This window comes from Macaca nemestrina, chromosome 3 (assembly GCF_043159975.1).
Source record: "Macaca nemestrina isolate mMacNem1 chromosome 3, mMacNem.hap1, whole genome shotgun sequence".
Classification (NCBI taxonomy): domain Eukaryota; kingdom Metazoa; phylum Chordata; class Mammalia; order Primates; family Cercopithecidae; genus Macaca; species Macaca nemestrina.
Genome location: NC_092127.1, coordinates 128498363 through 128515926, shown reverse-complemented (window position 1 = coordinate 128515926; position 17564 = coordinate 128498363). Strand labels below are relative to the sequence as shown.

The following is a 17564-nucleotide window of genomic DNA, read 5'->3' as shown; positions in this document are numbered from 1 at the left end:
AGTCCATGACAAATATTCTTTCTTTATTATCAATGTGATATGTTTCATGCTGTAAAATATAAGTCAATCAGGTAGGCTTATGTTGTAAAAATGTTTGAACAAAAGAGAAACAATAAACTTGAGGTTCTATAGCTTACTTGCATGTGTTTTCATTAGCCTTTTTTATTTTTAATTTTAAATCAGTCATTTCATATTATTTGAATGAATAAATTGAAATTATTTCATAGAAGAAATTATTTTTCTAATATTGTGATATTATGCTACAAACTTACAAAAGAATTTATATATCCTGCATCCCTCTGAAGCTCACAAAGACAAAGAAAATTAATGTTTTGGATATTTTATATCTGAGGAGGGAAAAATTATCATAGGTCAAATATTAGCCTCATAAAAGTTTGTGCTGATTTTTACTAAAAAGATAAGTCTTATTTCTTATTTTTAGTAAGGTAGTCTCTTCAAGTATTAATTTCTTTTTTTTTTTTTTTTTTTTTTGAGACGGAGTCTCGCTCTGTCGCCCAGGCTGGAGTGCAGTGGCGCGATCTCGGCTCACTGCAAGCTCCGCCTCCCGGGTTCACGCCATTCTCCTGCCTCAGCCTCCCGAGTAGCTGGGACTACAGGCGCCTGCCACTTCGCCCGGCTAATTTTTTGTATTTTTAGTAGAGACGGGGTTTCACCGTGGTCTCGATCTCCTGACCTTGTGATCCGCCCGCCTCGGCCTCCCAAAGTGCTGGGATTACAGGCGTGAGCCACCGAGCCCGGCTCAAGTATTAATTTCTAATAAAGTAAACATTCTGAATTTATTTATAAGAATTCTAGTGTTAATTTTAGACATGTCCTTAGTGTGAGTCTGGAGTGGATGACATTGAAAAACACTATTCTCAGATATTTGAGAAACAGTATTAGTGGAAGAGGTAAAGGAACAATTAAAAAGAAGATATACAAAAAAAAAAAAATCCTTCAATGGCATATGGTTCTCCAAGGTTTATTTTTGTCTAAAAAAATGAATTATTATCATTTTGGAAATAGTTTCATGATGCATTTTACAGAGTATAGTATTGGAATCAGGGGCCAAAATTCTAGTCTTGAGTGTCCATGTGACCTTAGGCAGTTTATTTCATTTCTTTCTTGATTTAATAAATAAAAGTTCTAAAATTCCTTTCTTAATTCATATTTTTATTGTATATTTATAAAACCTTATTTTGCATTCTGACTTAAATGTTAGTATGACCTCTCAATGGGAAAACAAAGGGGGATGGGAGGAATTACCTGTACTTGAGCATCATATACAAGTCTAGCATGTTTGTGGATTATGTCAGGCATATGTCAGTGGCCTCAACAGTTATTTTCAGTTCTACAGTGATTATTGTGAGACATCAGTTTTGGATTGAAGTGGACAGATACCAAGGCAGCTAAAACCCAGTGACCATTGCCAAATCAATCATAGTAACCATCCTAATGTTTTTAAAGAGCTGTTCAGTGCTTAGTTTCTGCTGCCAGCAATTATACTCACACAGATACACATTCTGATTAAACCCTTTCAGAAATTCCATAAGACTGTTGCTATTTTATGATAAGGAAATGTCAAAGGTCATATAGAAACAATGTAAACTTATTAACATTGAATTCAAGTCTATGTGACCTCTAAGTTCACAACCAAAAGAGAAGATATTGTGTGGTTACATGGACTGGAAGAGCTAGAAACAGGCACATGAGAATATAGTAATTAAGAAAAACTAGTGAATTAAAGTCTTGCTAATAGAAGTGTGTATCTGCCGGGTGCAGTGTCTCACGCTTGTAATCCCAGCACTTTGGGAGGCAGAGGTGGGCTGATCACCTGAAGTCAGGAGTTCGAGACCAGCCTGACCAAAATGAAGAAACCCTGTCTCTACTTAAAAAAAAAAAAAAATTAGCCAGGCGTAGCGGCACATGCCTGTAATCCCAGCTACTCGGGAGGCTGAGGCAGGAGAATCACTTGAACTCGGGAGGAAGAGGTTGCAGTTAGTGCAGATCGCGCCATTACACTCCAGACTGGGCAACGAGAGCAAAACTCCCTCTCGAAAAAATAAAAAAGAAGTATGTGTCATCTGAAATTGCACAGGATAGGCTTGAAATGTCTTCTACTATGGATAGAATATTTGTGAGAAGGCTTAGCTGTGTTACCAGGTCTATCTGTACTGAACTCTCAGATTCTTCACTTAGTGATTCTTCACTTAGTATTTTTAAGAATTTGGACATATTGTCTAGCATTGTACCTATAAAATAGAAATTTACTACTCACTTCATATGATGGTTATGCTAATGAAATGATCTGAATCTGTGTAGAATTTTACTCACTGTCTGGCACTAGTGAACATGCTGAATAAATGTCAGTTTGCTTTATTAATGTGGCTACTGGTATTATTATCGCTTTGTCAGAGGGTTGCAAAAGTGGGAATGTTCTGATAAATGGTGGCAGATTAGTAATCATAAAATAACAATGGAAAAGGAATATCCTTTACAATATGATCTAATTTGGGTTAAGATATAACTGTAAAGTTTAAGTTCTCATCTTACAAAATCAGGACACTGTTTTCTAACCATCCCTATAATCAGCCTTTTAGAGTTATTGTTTTCCTGGCTTCCTTTTTCTTCCCTCTCTGGCTTCTGCAAAAATCCAAGACCCATTTGGGTTTTGAAATTGATATCCCCAAATAGTTAGGACATGAGTATAGACTCTGGGAGTGATTGAATATTTTTGTAGTAATAATTGTTTTAAACAGGTCAAATAGTTAACTACATGTGGATAAATAATATATAATACAATGAAATATATTCAAGAGTTTACCTGGTTGAAGCTTTTAGAAATAAGGTATGTTATTAAAGGACAGTCTTTGCCAAGTTATTTTGAGCATGAATTTTCTATTCTGTAAGTAAAGAAGTATGTCTCTAAATGTTGACATCTGAAATTGTTTAATTTAAGACCCAGTAGGACACTTGCCACTGAAAATTAGGGGCAAATCGATGACTGCTTTTACCAAATGAACTTCATTAGCCAGTTGGTTTTGCTAATTTACAGATTTTGAATTCAAAAGAGGAACATTTTATAGATTTGCACTGAACATTTGCAAAATGGCTTGATTCATTTTAATTCTCAGCATATAGTTTGAAGAAAAGTAGTTTAGAGCAACTATATGCCCAATGTGTCCTCTATACTTCCTGTACTATACTTATATTCATAGATACAGATACACTACTCCAAGAAGACTTTCTCACAATCAGGGATAGTTGTTGTTGTTGTTGTTTTTCTAACATTTCTTTTTTTTTTTTTAAGTAAAATTACAGAGTGAAAACCTTTATCTATATCTAGCTATGTATGTGTAAAACAAAACAAAACAAAACAAAACAAAAAAACTGCATTGTTATTGTTTTGATTAAATTATACACAACCTGGACAATGATTATCTAACTTAACTGGGGAATAAGTTTTCTTTTGTTATATTGTTATTTGATTTTAAAGGAAAAAAAATGTAATCATGAATGCCTTTTATACTACATGTAATGGTTTTATTCTTTATTCCAAAATAGCACATAGTTAATTTTCCTTTTTTATTTTATGAAAGGGAATATAATTTTGTCAAATACATAGGATTTTCTTCTGAGTTAATGAACTAAGATATAATGCCCAATAGCACAAGGAGAGATATTCATGACTGAAAACATTATTTCTATCTTAGCAATCAAGGCCAAGACCTTGCACATCCTTTTATAATAAATGTGTTGGTTGCTTTTGTCCCTAAATGGAAGTTTTATTGCATTAACCACAACATATTCACTTAATGATTCATAGCTAGACTTATTTTATGACCATACAGGCATGAATTAATCAAAGCAGATCTCACTACTTGAGTCTAAAATAATGTATACTTCAAATGAAATACACAGGACATTAAGCTTTTCTTTCAATTGCAGAATAAATCATACAGCTTATATTTAAACTGTGCACCCTACCTATCAAGGCAGTAAACATTCATGTTAACACAAAGATTGTTCACGAAAGCACATGCACTAAGGAAGAACTAAAGGCTGATATAAGGTCACTTCCTGAGTATTTAGTTCATATTTTCCATCATATTAATATGAAACATAGTAAAAAAGCCTAAAGGTCATGACATTGAATCAACTTGTAAACAAAAATTATGTTTGCCTATGCTGAGTAAAAATTATAAGTGGGGAACTTGGAGTGGTATCTATTAATTTAGATAAAATAATATATGTTGTATTATCAGTAAGCAAATGCTAATATTTTTGTCATGGTTTCAAGTGAGACAGTATTCATCCACAGATTTTCCTTTTTAAACAAATTCCCATGGCTAAATCACTCTCAAAAACATAGTTTTCTGGCTTTTCTCTAAACCTACAAAATAATTACAAATGGTAATTTTGCTTGAGAAGATGGAAAAGAGGTATAAATTCGGGCTTGCCAATTAACCCATGAAAATATGTTGAAAAATTTGCAAGATACGGTGCTACATTTAGGTGCTGTAAAAACTTACGTGAGAGTGCATTTTCTCAATATTTTGTGAACAAAGCATCCCTTGACATTTTTGGCTTTACACTTTCACTAGTTGAAGGCATGGTAAAATAAGGTGCTAGAAGCGTTATCACTTAAACTTTAAAAGTCATTTAATTTAATTCAATTTTCTGCTTTTCGAAAGTACAAATTCACAAGAAACTGGATTTATTAAACTCATTTGACAGTGGATGCTTCTTGTTTTCTTGAAGAATTTAAATGCTCACGCCTGTAATCCTAGCACTTTGGGAGGCCGAGGTGGGCGGAACACGAGGTCAGGAGATCCAGACCATCCTGGCTAACACGGTGAAACCCTGTCTGTACTAAAAATACATAAAAATTAGCCGGGCGTGGTGGCGGGCGCCTGTAGTCCCAGCTACTCTGGAGGCTGAGGCAGGAGAATGGCGTGAACCCGGGAGGCGGACCTTGCAGTGAGCCAAGATCGCACCACTGCACTCCAGCCTGGGCAACAGAGCGAGACTCTATCTCAAGAACAAACAAACAAACAAACAAAAACATACGAAACAAAACAAAACAAGAAACTATTGAAAAGTAGCATTTGTTCGTAAGATCAAAATGACACAATAAAACAAGCATTGATAGTATGTTTGTGTCAAGATGAACTTTCATTCAGATAGATATCTTTTATTTGTCTATGAAGTAGAAGAAATAAAGGTTTAAGAGTAGAGAAGGCATAATGCTTAATTCAAACATAGCTTATTCTAACTTTTCCTAGTCTTTTAGTGTGTTCTTTCCAAGTCTGTTCATTTTGACAGCAGAAATACTTCTTTCCAATTCTCAACTCTTTATCTAATTAAAATTTTTGATGAAGTGGGAAATATGTAACCAAATACTTAAAATGTTTTGCACATAGACAAGTTTACATTTTTATATATACCCTTATACACACTATTATTGAAGTACTGTTTCTGAACTAATTCACATTTATTTGTTTGGGATAGAAGAACTGCTTAGCATCTTAAGTAAAATAAAAATGTAAATGTATCTAAAACAACCTAGTACTGTAGAGGAATCAATGATTAAGGGGAAATCAATTCTGCTTTGAAAGATACCTGAGTTATATTATTTATGATAAATATTTATATTATACAAATTGTTCCTAGAAATCTTTGAAGAATTTCTGAAATCGTGTGGCATTTATTTCAGTGGAGGTTCAATTAGATAAACAAAAAGTCATATTGTGATTTATGAGAGTCTATAGTCAAAAAGCCATGTGTAAGTTCATTCTAGGCCAAAATGAGCTTCATGTTTAGCTACTATATGTCAAGCACATCCTCATTGTCGAGATGGAGACATACAACATCACATCACTGCAGAATGTCTTCCCATACTTTTCTGTACCCTTGGCATTCAGACTTGTAAAACTGACTTCGTTCAGCTTAACTATTTCATCTTAGGAGGCCAAATTATTTGTCCGTGAATAGTTTAGAAATGCATAACAGTCAAATAAATGTACTTCACTTGAGCATGACAAACTTTCTGTCCTAGATTATTTGGTGAATTTGTTCTATCTATATATATATTTTTCAACATGTTTTAAAATTTTCTAACTTTGCTGGTAATGAAGTATAGAAGTTATCATTTTAAAAATAAAACAGGAAGTGATATCTGGTACATAATACTTTTTACCAAATTTAAAAGTATTTTGCCATTTTTGAAATGCTAAATGAGGTAATAATCTCTCTGAATTATGGGAAGGAAATTAGTATTAGAATTAATCATTGATACTATGTGATAAAACCCTTCTATAAAAGATATAGACTTAGCAATATAAAAAGTGAAAGTAATATAATCCTAATCAATTTCTAATACTTTACACAACTTTATTTTATTTATAATTTTATGTATATGTACAAACACTACAATTTATATTATATATATACACATTACAATATATGAATATATCTGTTACTGATGGTCCACAATTTGGTTAAAAATATATATATTTAATACACATATATTTAATATATATTAATTTAATATATTTATTATATTTATATATTAATATAAATAATACATAATATATAAATGTAATATATATTGACATATTTAAATATATATTTAATTTATATATATGTATCACACACATGAATGCTGTAATTGTCTTGAATGACTTTTTAAAATATCTATGTTAATATTAAACACCATTAAACAATTAGTGCATTTCTAAATATGTGACAGATAATGTATAAGTGATTGCCACACAACTCAGTTATTTAATGGCACAATGGCAATAAAAATGTCTTAATTATATTTGTATATTCCATACAAATATACAAAGTACAAATTACAGTTCATGGCAGGAATTCTGATTTATTACATATTGTAGATGAATGAATATGTACCAAATTTATTTTATGTTTCATTTATAAATATTATATCATCTTTGAATTTCTGCCAATATTTGGTGAGCATAAATTAAAAATACATGATAGAGAGAGATTTAATATATTTATCAATAGTATTCCTGTCCTTTTCTCATGCAATATTCTAATGTTAGTATTAGCCTTATTGTTTTCAATTATTTAAACTTATATTCTAGTTAGCCAGTTAGCGCTAGATTCTCAAGTAAGATCTGTTTCTTGTTGCCATTTGATATTACTCAAGAGATGTTGCCGAATTTTAGAGCTCCTACTTTAAATTTATTTTAATTGTATCAATGTTTTAATACAATACCGGTTTTCATACTGAGAAGACATTTTAAAAAAATAATTTAAAATTGTCTTTTAGATTCAGGGGTTACATGCACAGGTTTGTTACATGGGTATATTACGTGATGGTGAGATTTGGGATACCATGATCCCATCACTCAGGTAGTGAATATAGCACCCAACAGTTAGTTTTTCATCCCTGACTCAATTTCCTTCCTCCTTCTCCCCTCTAGTAGTGCCTAGGGTCTGTTGTTGCCATCTTTATGTTCATGAGTACACAAAGTTTAGCTCCCACTTTTAAGTGAGAATATGTGGTATTTGGTTTTCTGTTCTTGCATTAGTTCACTTAAGATAATAGCTTCCAGTTGCGTCCATGTTGCTGCAAAGGACATGATTTTGTTCTTTTTTATGGTTGTGTAGTATTCCATGGTATATTTGTATATCTTCTTTATCCAGTCCACCATTGATGGGAAACTAGGCTGATTCATGCCTTTGCTATTTAATACCGCACCTTGGCTATTGATTAGTACTGCACTGATCATATGAGCTCATACATTATTTTGTCAGAACGACTTATTTTCTTTTGGATATACCCAGTAATAGAATTACTAGGTTAAGTAGTAGTTCTGTTTTCAGTTATTTGAGAAATCTCCAAACTGCTTTCCATAGTGCTGAACTAATTACATTCCAACCAACAGTGTATAAGCGTTCCCTTTTCTCCACAGCCTCACCATCATCTGTTGTTTTCTGACTTTTAAATAATCTCCATTATGACTATTGTGAGATGGTGCCTCATTGTGGTTTTGATTTGCATCTCTCTGATGATTGGTGAGGTAAAATATTTTTTTTTCATGTTTATTGCCTGTATCTTTTCTTTTGAGAAGTGTTTATCCTTGTATTTTGCCTGCTTTTTAATGGGGTTATTATTATTATGTTTTTGCTTCTTTAATTGTTTAAGTTCCTTAGGGAGTCTGGATATTACATCTTTGTCAGATGCCTAGTTTGCAATTTTTTTTTTTCATTCTGCAGGTTGTCTGTTTACTCTGTTAATAGTTTTTCTTGCTGTGCAGAAGCTCTTTAGTTTACTTAGATCTTGCTTTTTATTTTTGTTTTTGTTACAATTGCTTGTAAAGACTTAGTCATACATTCTTTTTTTCAAGGTCAGTGTCTAGAAAGGTGTTTCCTAAGGTTTTCTTCAAGGATTTTTATAGTTTCAGACGTGAAATTTAAGTCTTTAATTCATCTTGAGTTAATTTTTGTACATAGTAAAATGTAGGGGTCTAGTTTCATTCTTCTGCATATAGCTAGCCAGCTATCCCAGCACCATTTATTGAATGGGAAGTTTTTCCCCTATTTCATATTTTTGTTGACTTTGTAAAAGATCAGAAGGCTGTAGATGTGCAGTTTTATTTCTGGATTCTCTATTATGTTCCATTCATTTATGAGTCTATTTTTGTACCAGTAACCTGCTGTTTCTCTTACTGGAACCTTATACTGTATTTTGAAGTTGGGTAATCTAATGCCTCTTGCTTTGTTCCTTTTGGTTTAAGATTACTTCTGCTATTTGGGTTCATTTTGTTTCCATATGAATTTTGTAATAGTTTTGTCTAATCTGTACATTGGTTTGGGCAGCATGGCATTTTAATGATATTGATTCCTCCGATCCATAAGTCTGGAAGGTTTTTCCATTTGTTTGTGTCATCTATGATTTATTTCAGTAGTGTTTTGTAGTTATTGCATATGTCTTTCACCTCCTTGGTTCAACGTATTCCTAGGTATTTTATTCTTTTCATGACTATTGTGAATGGGGCTTTCTTGATTTGGCGCTGAGCTTGAATATTACGGGTATATAGAAATGCTACTGATTTTTATACATTGATTTTGCATCCTGACGGTTTACTGATGTCATTTATCAGATCCAGGAGCCTTTTGGTGAAGTTTCTAGGGTTTTCAAAGTACAGAATCACATTGTCAGTGAAGAGAAGTAGTTTGACTTCTTTTCCTATTTGGATGCCTTTTATTTGTTTCTCTTGCCTAATTGCTCTGGCTACACTTCCAATGTGTTAAATACGAAGATAAAATGCTCTCACTGTTAAATTTTGGTGTAATAATATTTGTATGATTTAAAATATTATGTTTTGAGTTTTAATTTCCTTGTAGCATTTTGTGTTATGCTGTTTTTCTTAGTAAACACATATTTTAAACCCACACTAAACTATCTTCTGAGTACCTTATTTTGAAAAATGTATTAAATAAATATAATTCACTTAGCTTAGCTTATATTCTCTGATAATTCACATATGATAGAGCTATGAAAATAAATCTTGTTCTTAGTGATTTTCTGTGTTTCTCAATAAAACACTTAGATAAGGCCAGCAATGCTTTTGAAAGTTAATTATATCTTGAACACTGCAAACAACGCTAGCCTGTGCATTTTTAACTCAATTTCCTTTATATGTATAGTATGCATATATACACACACACATATGGCTGTTTATTTTAATTCTAATGGAGAGAAGTATAGTATTTTAAAGTATTAAAACATTAATTATTATATGTATTAATATTTTTTTAAAATTTTCTGGGTGGGCCGTATTTCTGGAGTATTGACTTTGAATTATGAAGTGAATATACTTAGTTATCCCAAGGTTAATAGGTCTTTAAGGGTAAAATATATTGGAGACATTAAAAGTAATTTAATTTAAAATATTATGAAAAATCAATACAATTTTCCAGTTTAATTTTTTTTGGTAATTTTGAGGACCTTTAAACAATTTCTCATAAGATTGTACAGCAAATTTCTAAATAGGTGCTAAATAGATGGCTCAAAGGCTTAAAGGATAAGTAGGGAAAGAACATGTATTCCTGCAGATTAGCATATATACTATGGAAATGGTTGCATTTAAAAAATGAGCCTTCAAGCATGGTTAGAAATAATTATTAAACATGATTTTCTGTCCCCCAGGAGGTTGCCACAATAGTCTCATAAAACATGTCAACACAGGGTGCATTATTTTGTCTTCTACTCTTTGCTCAACTTAAATGACTGGCACAGTGTTTTCTAAATGATATTTAGGTAATGTATAGTCATCGTATGAAACAACTTTGCTTCGGAAACTTCATTTGTGTTTAATAAACCATATTGGGTTGGTATTTAAATAAATTTTACTACTTCTCTAGATAATTATTTCTTAAATATTGTCATGATTAAAATGTAAAATGTCAATTTTGCCTCCATCATTGTTTATTATTATTAATTTTTATTCCACCCATGAAATACACTGTAGCTTCATGGGTGTGAAGAACATTTTTTTTTCCTCACACAGTCTAAACATGTTTTGTCACAGTTCTTGACAGAACGTGTGCACTCAAAAATCAAATTATATCTTCAGTGTCTTCCAAATGCTTTCAGATTACATTCAAATCTCTTATTGTGGACTACAAGCTTTTTCAAAAAGAAAGAAAAGAAGATTATACATGTATTTATTTACGTGTCTTGTCTTTTGGCCCAGAATGCTTTTCCTGCAGTGTTCAGAGGCAGAGAAGAAGAGTTTCTCAAATACAGGAAATAAGTAGACTGGTATGGATGGAGACAATGAGTATGGTGGGAGACTGCCTTTAAAGAGTTTTTAAATATTACTTGGAAACTTGTAGACTATCCTATCATTTTCTACTGAAAATATCTGGAGTTTCCTAAAAGGGGACATGTCAAATATTGCTGAGAAGTGAGTATGGCAAGAAAGTAACTGCAATCTTAACAAAAGTAGTTTTCATTGAGAGGTGCCAATGGAGTGGAGTGAGTCATCCTGTGATTTAGAATGAGAAATGACAGATGTATGTATGGACAATAATTTAAGAAATCATATCCTGAAAGTGGAACAAAACTGGGAAAATTGGTATCATGTGAGGTTGATAGTTTTGTTGTTTGTTTTGTTCTGCTTTGTTTTTGAGCATCTCAAAAGAATTGTAGCTACTCGGAAGCTTCATCTCAAAGAGCAGAGTGGGAGTTCCTAATTCAAATACAGATATTTTCATTTGATATGAACACGGATACATTTTATTTTATTTTGATAGAAATAAATGTAGAGAAGATGGGTATCATGACATATAGGTTTGGAGATTTGGTGGTAGGAGAATGAGTAAGTTTCTTTCTGACAACTTTTATTTTCTCAAGACAAATGACTACATCAGCAGATAGTAACAGAAACAGAGCTCATAAGGAGTTTGAAGTAAGAGGAGACGTTACGAGAAAATCCTGTTGATGCTGGAAATGAAGTTAACTAAGGGAATAACATAACTTTGTCTAGAAGGGTTCTATGACCCCTTGGAATTTAGGGTCACGATTTGAAGGTGATAAATAATTACAGTTTATGATATTTTTCTTGGATAATATTGAACCACACATTTTTTTTCTCTCTCTAAAAATCGATTTGCATTACTTCAACCACCTCAAATTAAATAATGCCTTAGATATTACTCATTATCTTCTCCAACACATTTCATGTCCTGTTCTCTGAGAAAATGGCACCAGTATTTTCTGTGAAGTTTAAGTCAAATGCCTTACAGTCACTCTTACAATTTTCCGCTAAGTCATCTAACCCATTAAATACATCATGAAATCTAGTTGATTTTACCCCATTCTCATTTATTGAATTCACCCTGTTTTATTGATCAATACTGGAACCACTCTGGTTAAGTGATATTGTCTCTTTCTGGACCAATGCAATAGAAACAAAAGAGCTATTTGCCTCTGTTCTTGCTTTTTTACCCAGGCTGCTGTGTAATGATCTCATAAACACTACTTTGATCTCATTATTCCCTGGCTTAATAACTTTGCAGTTACTCTGAATATATAGAATTTTCATTTGTCAGTTAAACCTTAATAAAGCTGGGGTGAGGGGAATTTTCCAATAACCTCCCTTTGCCTATAAAATAAAGTACCAAATATCTAATAAAGTATATAAGGTTTTTGTGTCCTGGTGCCCTCTGTCCTGTATAAACTTGACTCTTCCACTTTATTCCGACTATCTTCCTGATCAATTCTTTAGTATCTTCCATTTCCCTATTTGTTCTCCACCAGATGTAGTCCTTTGCAAGGATTTCTCCCTTTAAGGTACTGATACACTCTAACTCAAATTAAATAATTTTCATAATCATTCAAATATAAGCAGAAACTCAGCTTCCTGAGGGAAGTCTCTATAAATAATCCAGATTAAATTGGGTATCTATGTTTACTGCTATAGCTCTTTTTTCTTTTTCTAGTGTAGTAATATTTATAATATTTATGGAATACTTTTAAGATTCATAAAGGCAAGGCCATGTCTATCTCATTTACCTCTGAAGCCAGTCCAAGTAGAGTTACTGGCCCACTATACCTGTCGAAAACATCTTATTGAACTGAACAGAAAGATACATTTATCTACTTTTTACTTTGATTTTTATTACTTTATATTTCCAAAGCTCCCTTGGGGGTTTGAACAGCAGTGTTATATGTGATATAATATAAAGTGTTTACGTTAAGAGACATTCATTAAAAAGAAGAGAAATGACTTTTGTTTCATGAATGGTAAATGAATTCCAAATACTTAGAACATATGAATTGACACTTCATGTCTTTGAAGCAAATAGTGTTTAAAGTGAGAATGGTTTTACTAAAAGGATAAAAGAAGAAAAATTGAATAACTTAGCTAAGTATGGTATAGGCTGCTACAGCAATCCTATTATAAGAAAAATAATATTTTAAATCTTCTCCTAATCATTTACTACAAGAATGTCCCTAATACTATCAAAAAGCTCTTCTTATCTTTCAAATACCTTCACATTCTCTCAGAATTTATAAGAGCATTAAGGCTTTACTATCACTATAATTAGATCTACTGAAAAGAGTATCTTCTCAATTTTGCCAGTTTCTGATTATTCATGGTGATGGCAGAGAGCCTTAGCATGGATTACTAAAACATGAAATCATTTATAGCATATGAAAGTTGGTCCCAATTCATTATATCTATCAGAAATTTCTACTGAAATACAAGTTCACCTTTGAGCTTCAGCAAATGTATACGCTACTGCAGTATATGTAGTGAGCTTTGAAAACAGAAAAACATAGTTGATTAACTTTATGTAAAGTAAGCTACACAAAGCATTCAGACCATCAGTTTGGTAGTCTTCAAGTGACCCATACTGAGCAATTAGCATATTAAAGTTTGGCTTTTTAGCCATTGAGAAATAAGAATAATATGAACATGTAGAAAATCCACAGAATAAAAAGATTTACTGCACATTTACCTCATGATAAGCTTAGAAATGCTCACAGAAATATCAGAAAACACTTTCTTTATGCGATTTTAAATAGTTCAGTTATAACATTTATGCCACTCCATTCATTCATTCACACATTTCATAGAACTCTTTGAACGCTTTTTGTGGTCAAACACTGGAAAAAAGTAAGTGCAAAAGTGAATAAGACATAATGTTTGCGCTTAAGAAATCATTATAATTTGTATAGTAAATAAGCCTGTCTGATATTAGAATGGATAAATGTTGAATCAGTAGGTGTCTCAAAGAAAAGTTCTAAAAAGAAGTAAATTAAAAAAAAAAAAAGTCAAAAATTTGACTCCCCTGAAATCAAAATAATATAGTTGATATATCAGGTCATCTATGCATTTTCCCCAATCTAACAGAATTTATGAGGCATTTAGCACATACTAATTAATTTATTATTCAATAACATAATGTTGCGTGCCTACTTTGTATCACACCATTTTAGCAGTACCTGGAATAATATTTACTTCTTCAACATAGTTGTAGTAATGATAGAGTCAGTGAAAATCATACACAAAGCACTGTTTTAAATACATATAAGTATTTGCCTTTTATCAATATAATTCCTTATAAGCTCCTGTAGCATAAAAATCATTACAAGTATGTACATTCCATAAATGTTTAAGTACTTTAAATAAATGTTTGATTATTTGAATGAATGGCCTGGTATTTATTATCCAGAAGCTTATGAAAAATTCTTGAAATTGATGCAAAGATTGTGTTATCTGTAATCTGCGTATGCTAGTCAAAATAATGACATTATTCACAAAACAAACACTGCATCTGTTCCAGGCAAAAGCTTAGTCTCTTATTTCTTTTGACAGTGTGCAGACCTGGGTTCTTCAAAGCCTCACCTCACATCCAGAGCTGCGGCAAATGTCCACCTCACAGTTATACCCATGAGGAAGCTTCAACCTCTTGTGTCTGTGAAAAGGATTATTTCAGGAGAGAGTCTGATCCACCCACAATGGCATGCACAAGTAAGGAAACCCATGGATATTTAGTGATGCTAACTTTCACCAGTTTTGAGGAAACAGCACGATGGAGCCTGTTATATTCTAGCAACATTTCCCCCTAAAACAGGCATAATGTTTAATCTTCTCTATACAGTTTTCATCAATTTTCAATCTCCTTGAATAAGAACTGAAAAGTTTGATTCTCTTTTATCACTCATTGTTAGAAGCATCCATTTTCCCTAACTTCAAATTCAACAGCTGAGACACAGATATAGAATTTTTTCTTTCATTTTGTGGCTTATTTCAGTGTTCATGCTAGCTAAACATAACAACATAACTTTGATAATCTACTTCCCAGTTTACATTAAAATTTCTTCTTCCTTCATCCTTCCCTCCTTCTTCTTCTTCTTTTTCCTCTTCTCCTCCTCCTTCTTCTCCTCCTCCTTCTTCTCCTCCTCCTCCTCCTCCTTCTCCTCCTCCTTCTTCTTCTTCTTCTTCTTCTTCTTCTTCTTCTTCTTCTTCTTCTTCTTCTTCTTCTTCTTCTTCTTCTTCTTCTTCTACTCCTCCTCTTCCTCCTCCTCCTCTTCCCCCTCCTCCTCCTCCTCCTTCTCTTCTTCTTCTTCTTCTTCTTCTTCTTCTTCTTCTTCTTCTTCTTCTTCTTCTTCTTCTTCTTCTTCTTCTTCTTCTTCTTCTTCTTCTCCTTCCTCCTTCCTCCTTCCTCCTTCCTCTTCTTCCTCTGCCAGTTTTCTCATCACAAAATTATGTAGCTAATGGAGCCTTCACCAACTTGTTCTAAACTGCCCCAATAAGTCACTGAGAAAGTAATTTATGAAAGAACACAGGAAATATTTCAAAGCATAGAGAACTGGGAGTGGCAAATCAGATTTAGATCAGAGTCATATATACACCAATTTTTTTTTTGCTAGGGTTCTCAAGCAATGGTCATGTTTCTTGTCAGTGAGTGTCCTTAACTATTATTTAATATATTTGGTGATCTTAAGTAGAGTAGATGAATAGTAAACATTTAATTCCAACATTTGCAGTAGATGTAGCCACATCTTTCAACATTTTTTTGTTTTCTATATATTTGGTTTTCCATATATTTCTGAGAATATAACACATTTACGCATTTACTTGCTTGATGACAGTACTTTCAGTTTTTCCACAAGCAAAGTCTCTGTAGGGAATCAAGCAAAAACAGAAAATTAAAGAGAAGGAGAGTGAATCCCTCCCTCCTCATATCGTTTAATTTCCATGAACTGCCTGGATTTACTATTTTAGGTTCCAGGAAGTTGTAGCTGCTTTCAAAGATGTTCACAAAAGTTTGAAATGTTAGTATCCATCTCTAAATTTAAAGAAGCAGTGCAGATTTTTTATGTTATCAAATAATCACAAATTGAAATTTTATCTGAATTTCGTGGTGTCTAAATTTCATAATGTCATTGAAACACATTTTTGGATTTCCTTAAATCATTGCTAGTAATTAGCTTTACATTCTGAAGACCATTCTTTTTATCCTAAGGTTGATGATTTTACAGGTTAGATGATTACTAGTGAAAAGTAATTTCCTCTTCAAATGAATAAATACCATTTTTATATATGTGCTTTTGTAAGGATACATATGAATGGAGAAGATATAAGCTATGATTGAATGTGATGCATTTTGGTTGCAGTGGAGATTTAAATAATTATTTTGCTTATGAGAGCAAATGAATGCCCAAATAAGGAAAATGTTGTCTAGACAACAGAGTGGTAAATTAAAGAGAAAAACCATGTTTTGAATTGTCTTTCAAATTTTATTAATTTTCTAATTAGTATTTTATTTAAGTGGCCTACCCTTGATCTTTCCATTTTTTAGCATAAATGTGAACCTCCCTTTCTGTAAATTTGTTAGGTTTGGAAATGGGGTTGGGGTATGAAGGGGGAAACTGCTTTGGTGGCAAGGACTGCTTAGCACTCTTTTAGGACCAAAGCCCACAGTCAGGCTTCATATTTCTCAGTTTCCGGGTGTGTGAATTTCTAATACTGTGTTGTCAAATGAGCACTAATTTGTATTCATTTCTAAAAAAAAAAAAAAAAAAAAAGGACTCATGTACAAGATCTTTATAATACATAATCTATGAGTGTGTGTGTATGTTTTTAGTTGCATTCATAATACCACAATTACTGCATATGATTTCCTTATCACTTGATAGATGTTCAGATGAAGATCTTGAGCTTCAGTTTGCCTTTGGCTCTTTGGAATTGAATTTATATCTCCAACTTCAATTTTTTTAAGTAGAATATACAAAGTTTTAAAATCTATACAATAACATTTTATAAGCCTACAGAAAAAAATCAAACGAAAGTAAAGCCAAAAATTCTGATGAATCTGCTTAAATTAAGGGTTCGTCTCAGTTCTACTTTGGTTCACACATCATATCTATGATTAGGGCAGTGGAATGTTATCACATGTTTTTTGTAGGTGCATGTTAGTTTGAGCTTCCACTATTTACCTCTACTTTAGGGTCTCACTTGAGTTTGAGTTTCCTTTCTACTTTAAAGTTGTTTTTGCCCCCATCCTAGCTGTTAGTAGAAGAGTCAGAAGAAAAGGAGGATTCAGCTGCTGATTCATTTTTATAGATTTAGAGGAAACGTGTTAAATGCAAGGATTTTTCAGTTGATAGAAATTTAAAAAAAAACACACACACACAGAAGTTAGACATTGTTCTAACTTAGAGATATTTCTCAGAGGTTAATCCTGTAATTTTTTATCTTAAATTTCATTTTGTGTATAACTTTGTACTATTAAATAAGCTAAAGTGTGTAGTAAACAAGAACACGTGTATTTCCAGAAATACCATTTAACCCAGCAATCCCCTTACTGGGTATATACCCAAAGGATTATAAATCATTCTACTATAAAGACACATGCACAAGTATGTGTATTGCAGCACTGTTTACAATAGTAAAGCAAAGCAAATACAATCCAAATGCCCATCAATGATAGACTGGATATTTCCATCTTAAGAAATTATTTCAACTTAAAGGGTACTGTTTTATATTAAAGTATATGAGATGACAAGT

General features: G+C 32.4%; 1 protein-coding gene across 7 annotated transcripts in view; it reads left to right on the top strand.

Annotated features, from left to right (window-relative positions):
* LOC105463593 (EPH receptor A5) overlaps window positions 1–17564 on the top strand; it is a 349905-nt gene that overhangs the window by 160355 nt on the left and 171986 nt on the right. For 6 of the 7 annotated variants that reach the window (XM_011710796.3, XM_011710794.3, XM_011710795.3 and 3 more), the window contains exon 4: window positions 14367–14522. The exons of the other annotated variant lie outside the window; for it this stretch is intronic. In XM_011710796.3, coding sequence (XP_011709098.1) covers window positions 14367–14522 — 156 coding nt within the window. The remainder of the gene's footprint in view (window positions 1–14366; window positions 14523–17564) is intronic. 7 annotated transcript variants of the gene reach the window in all.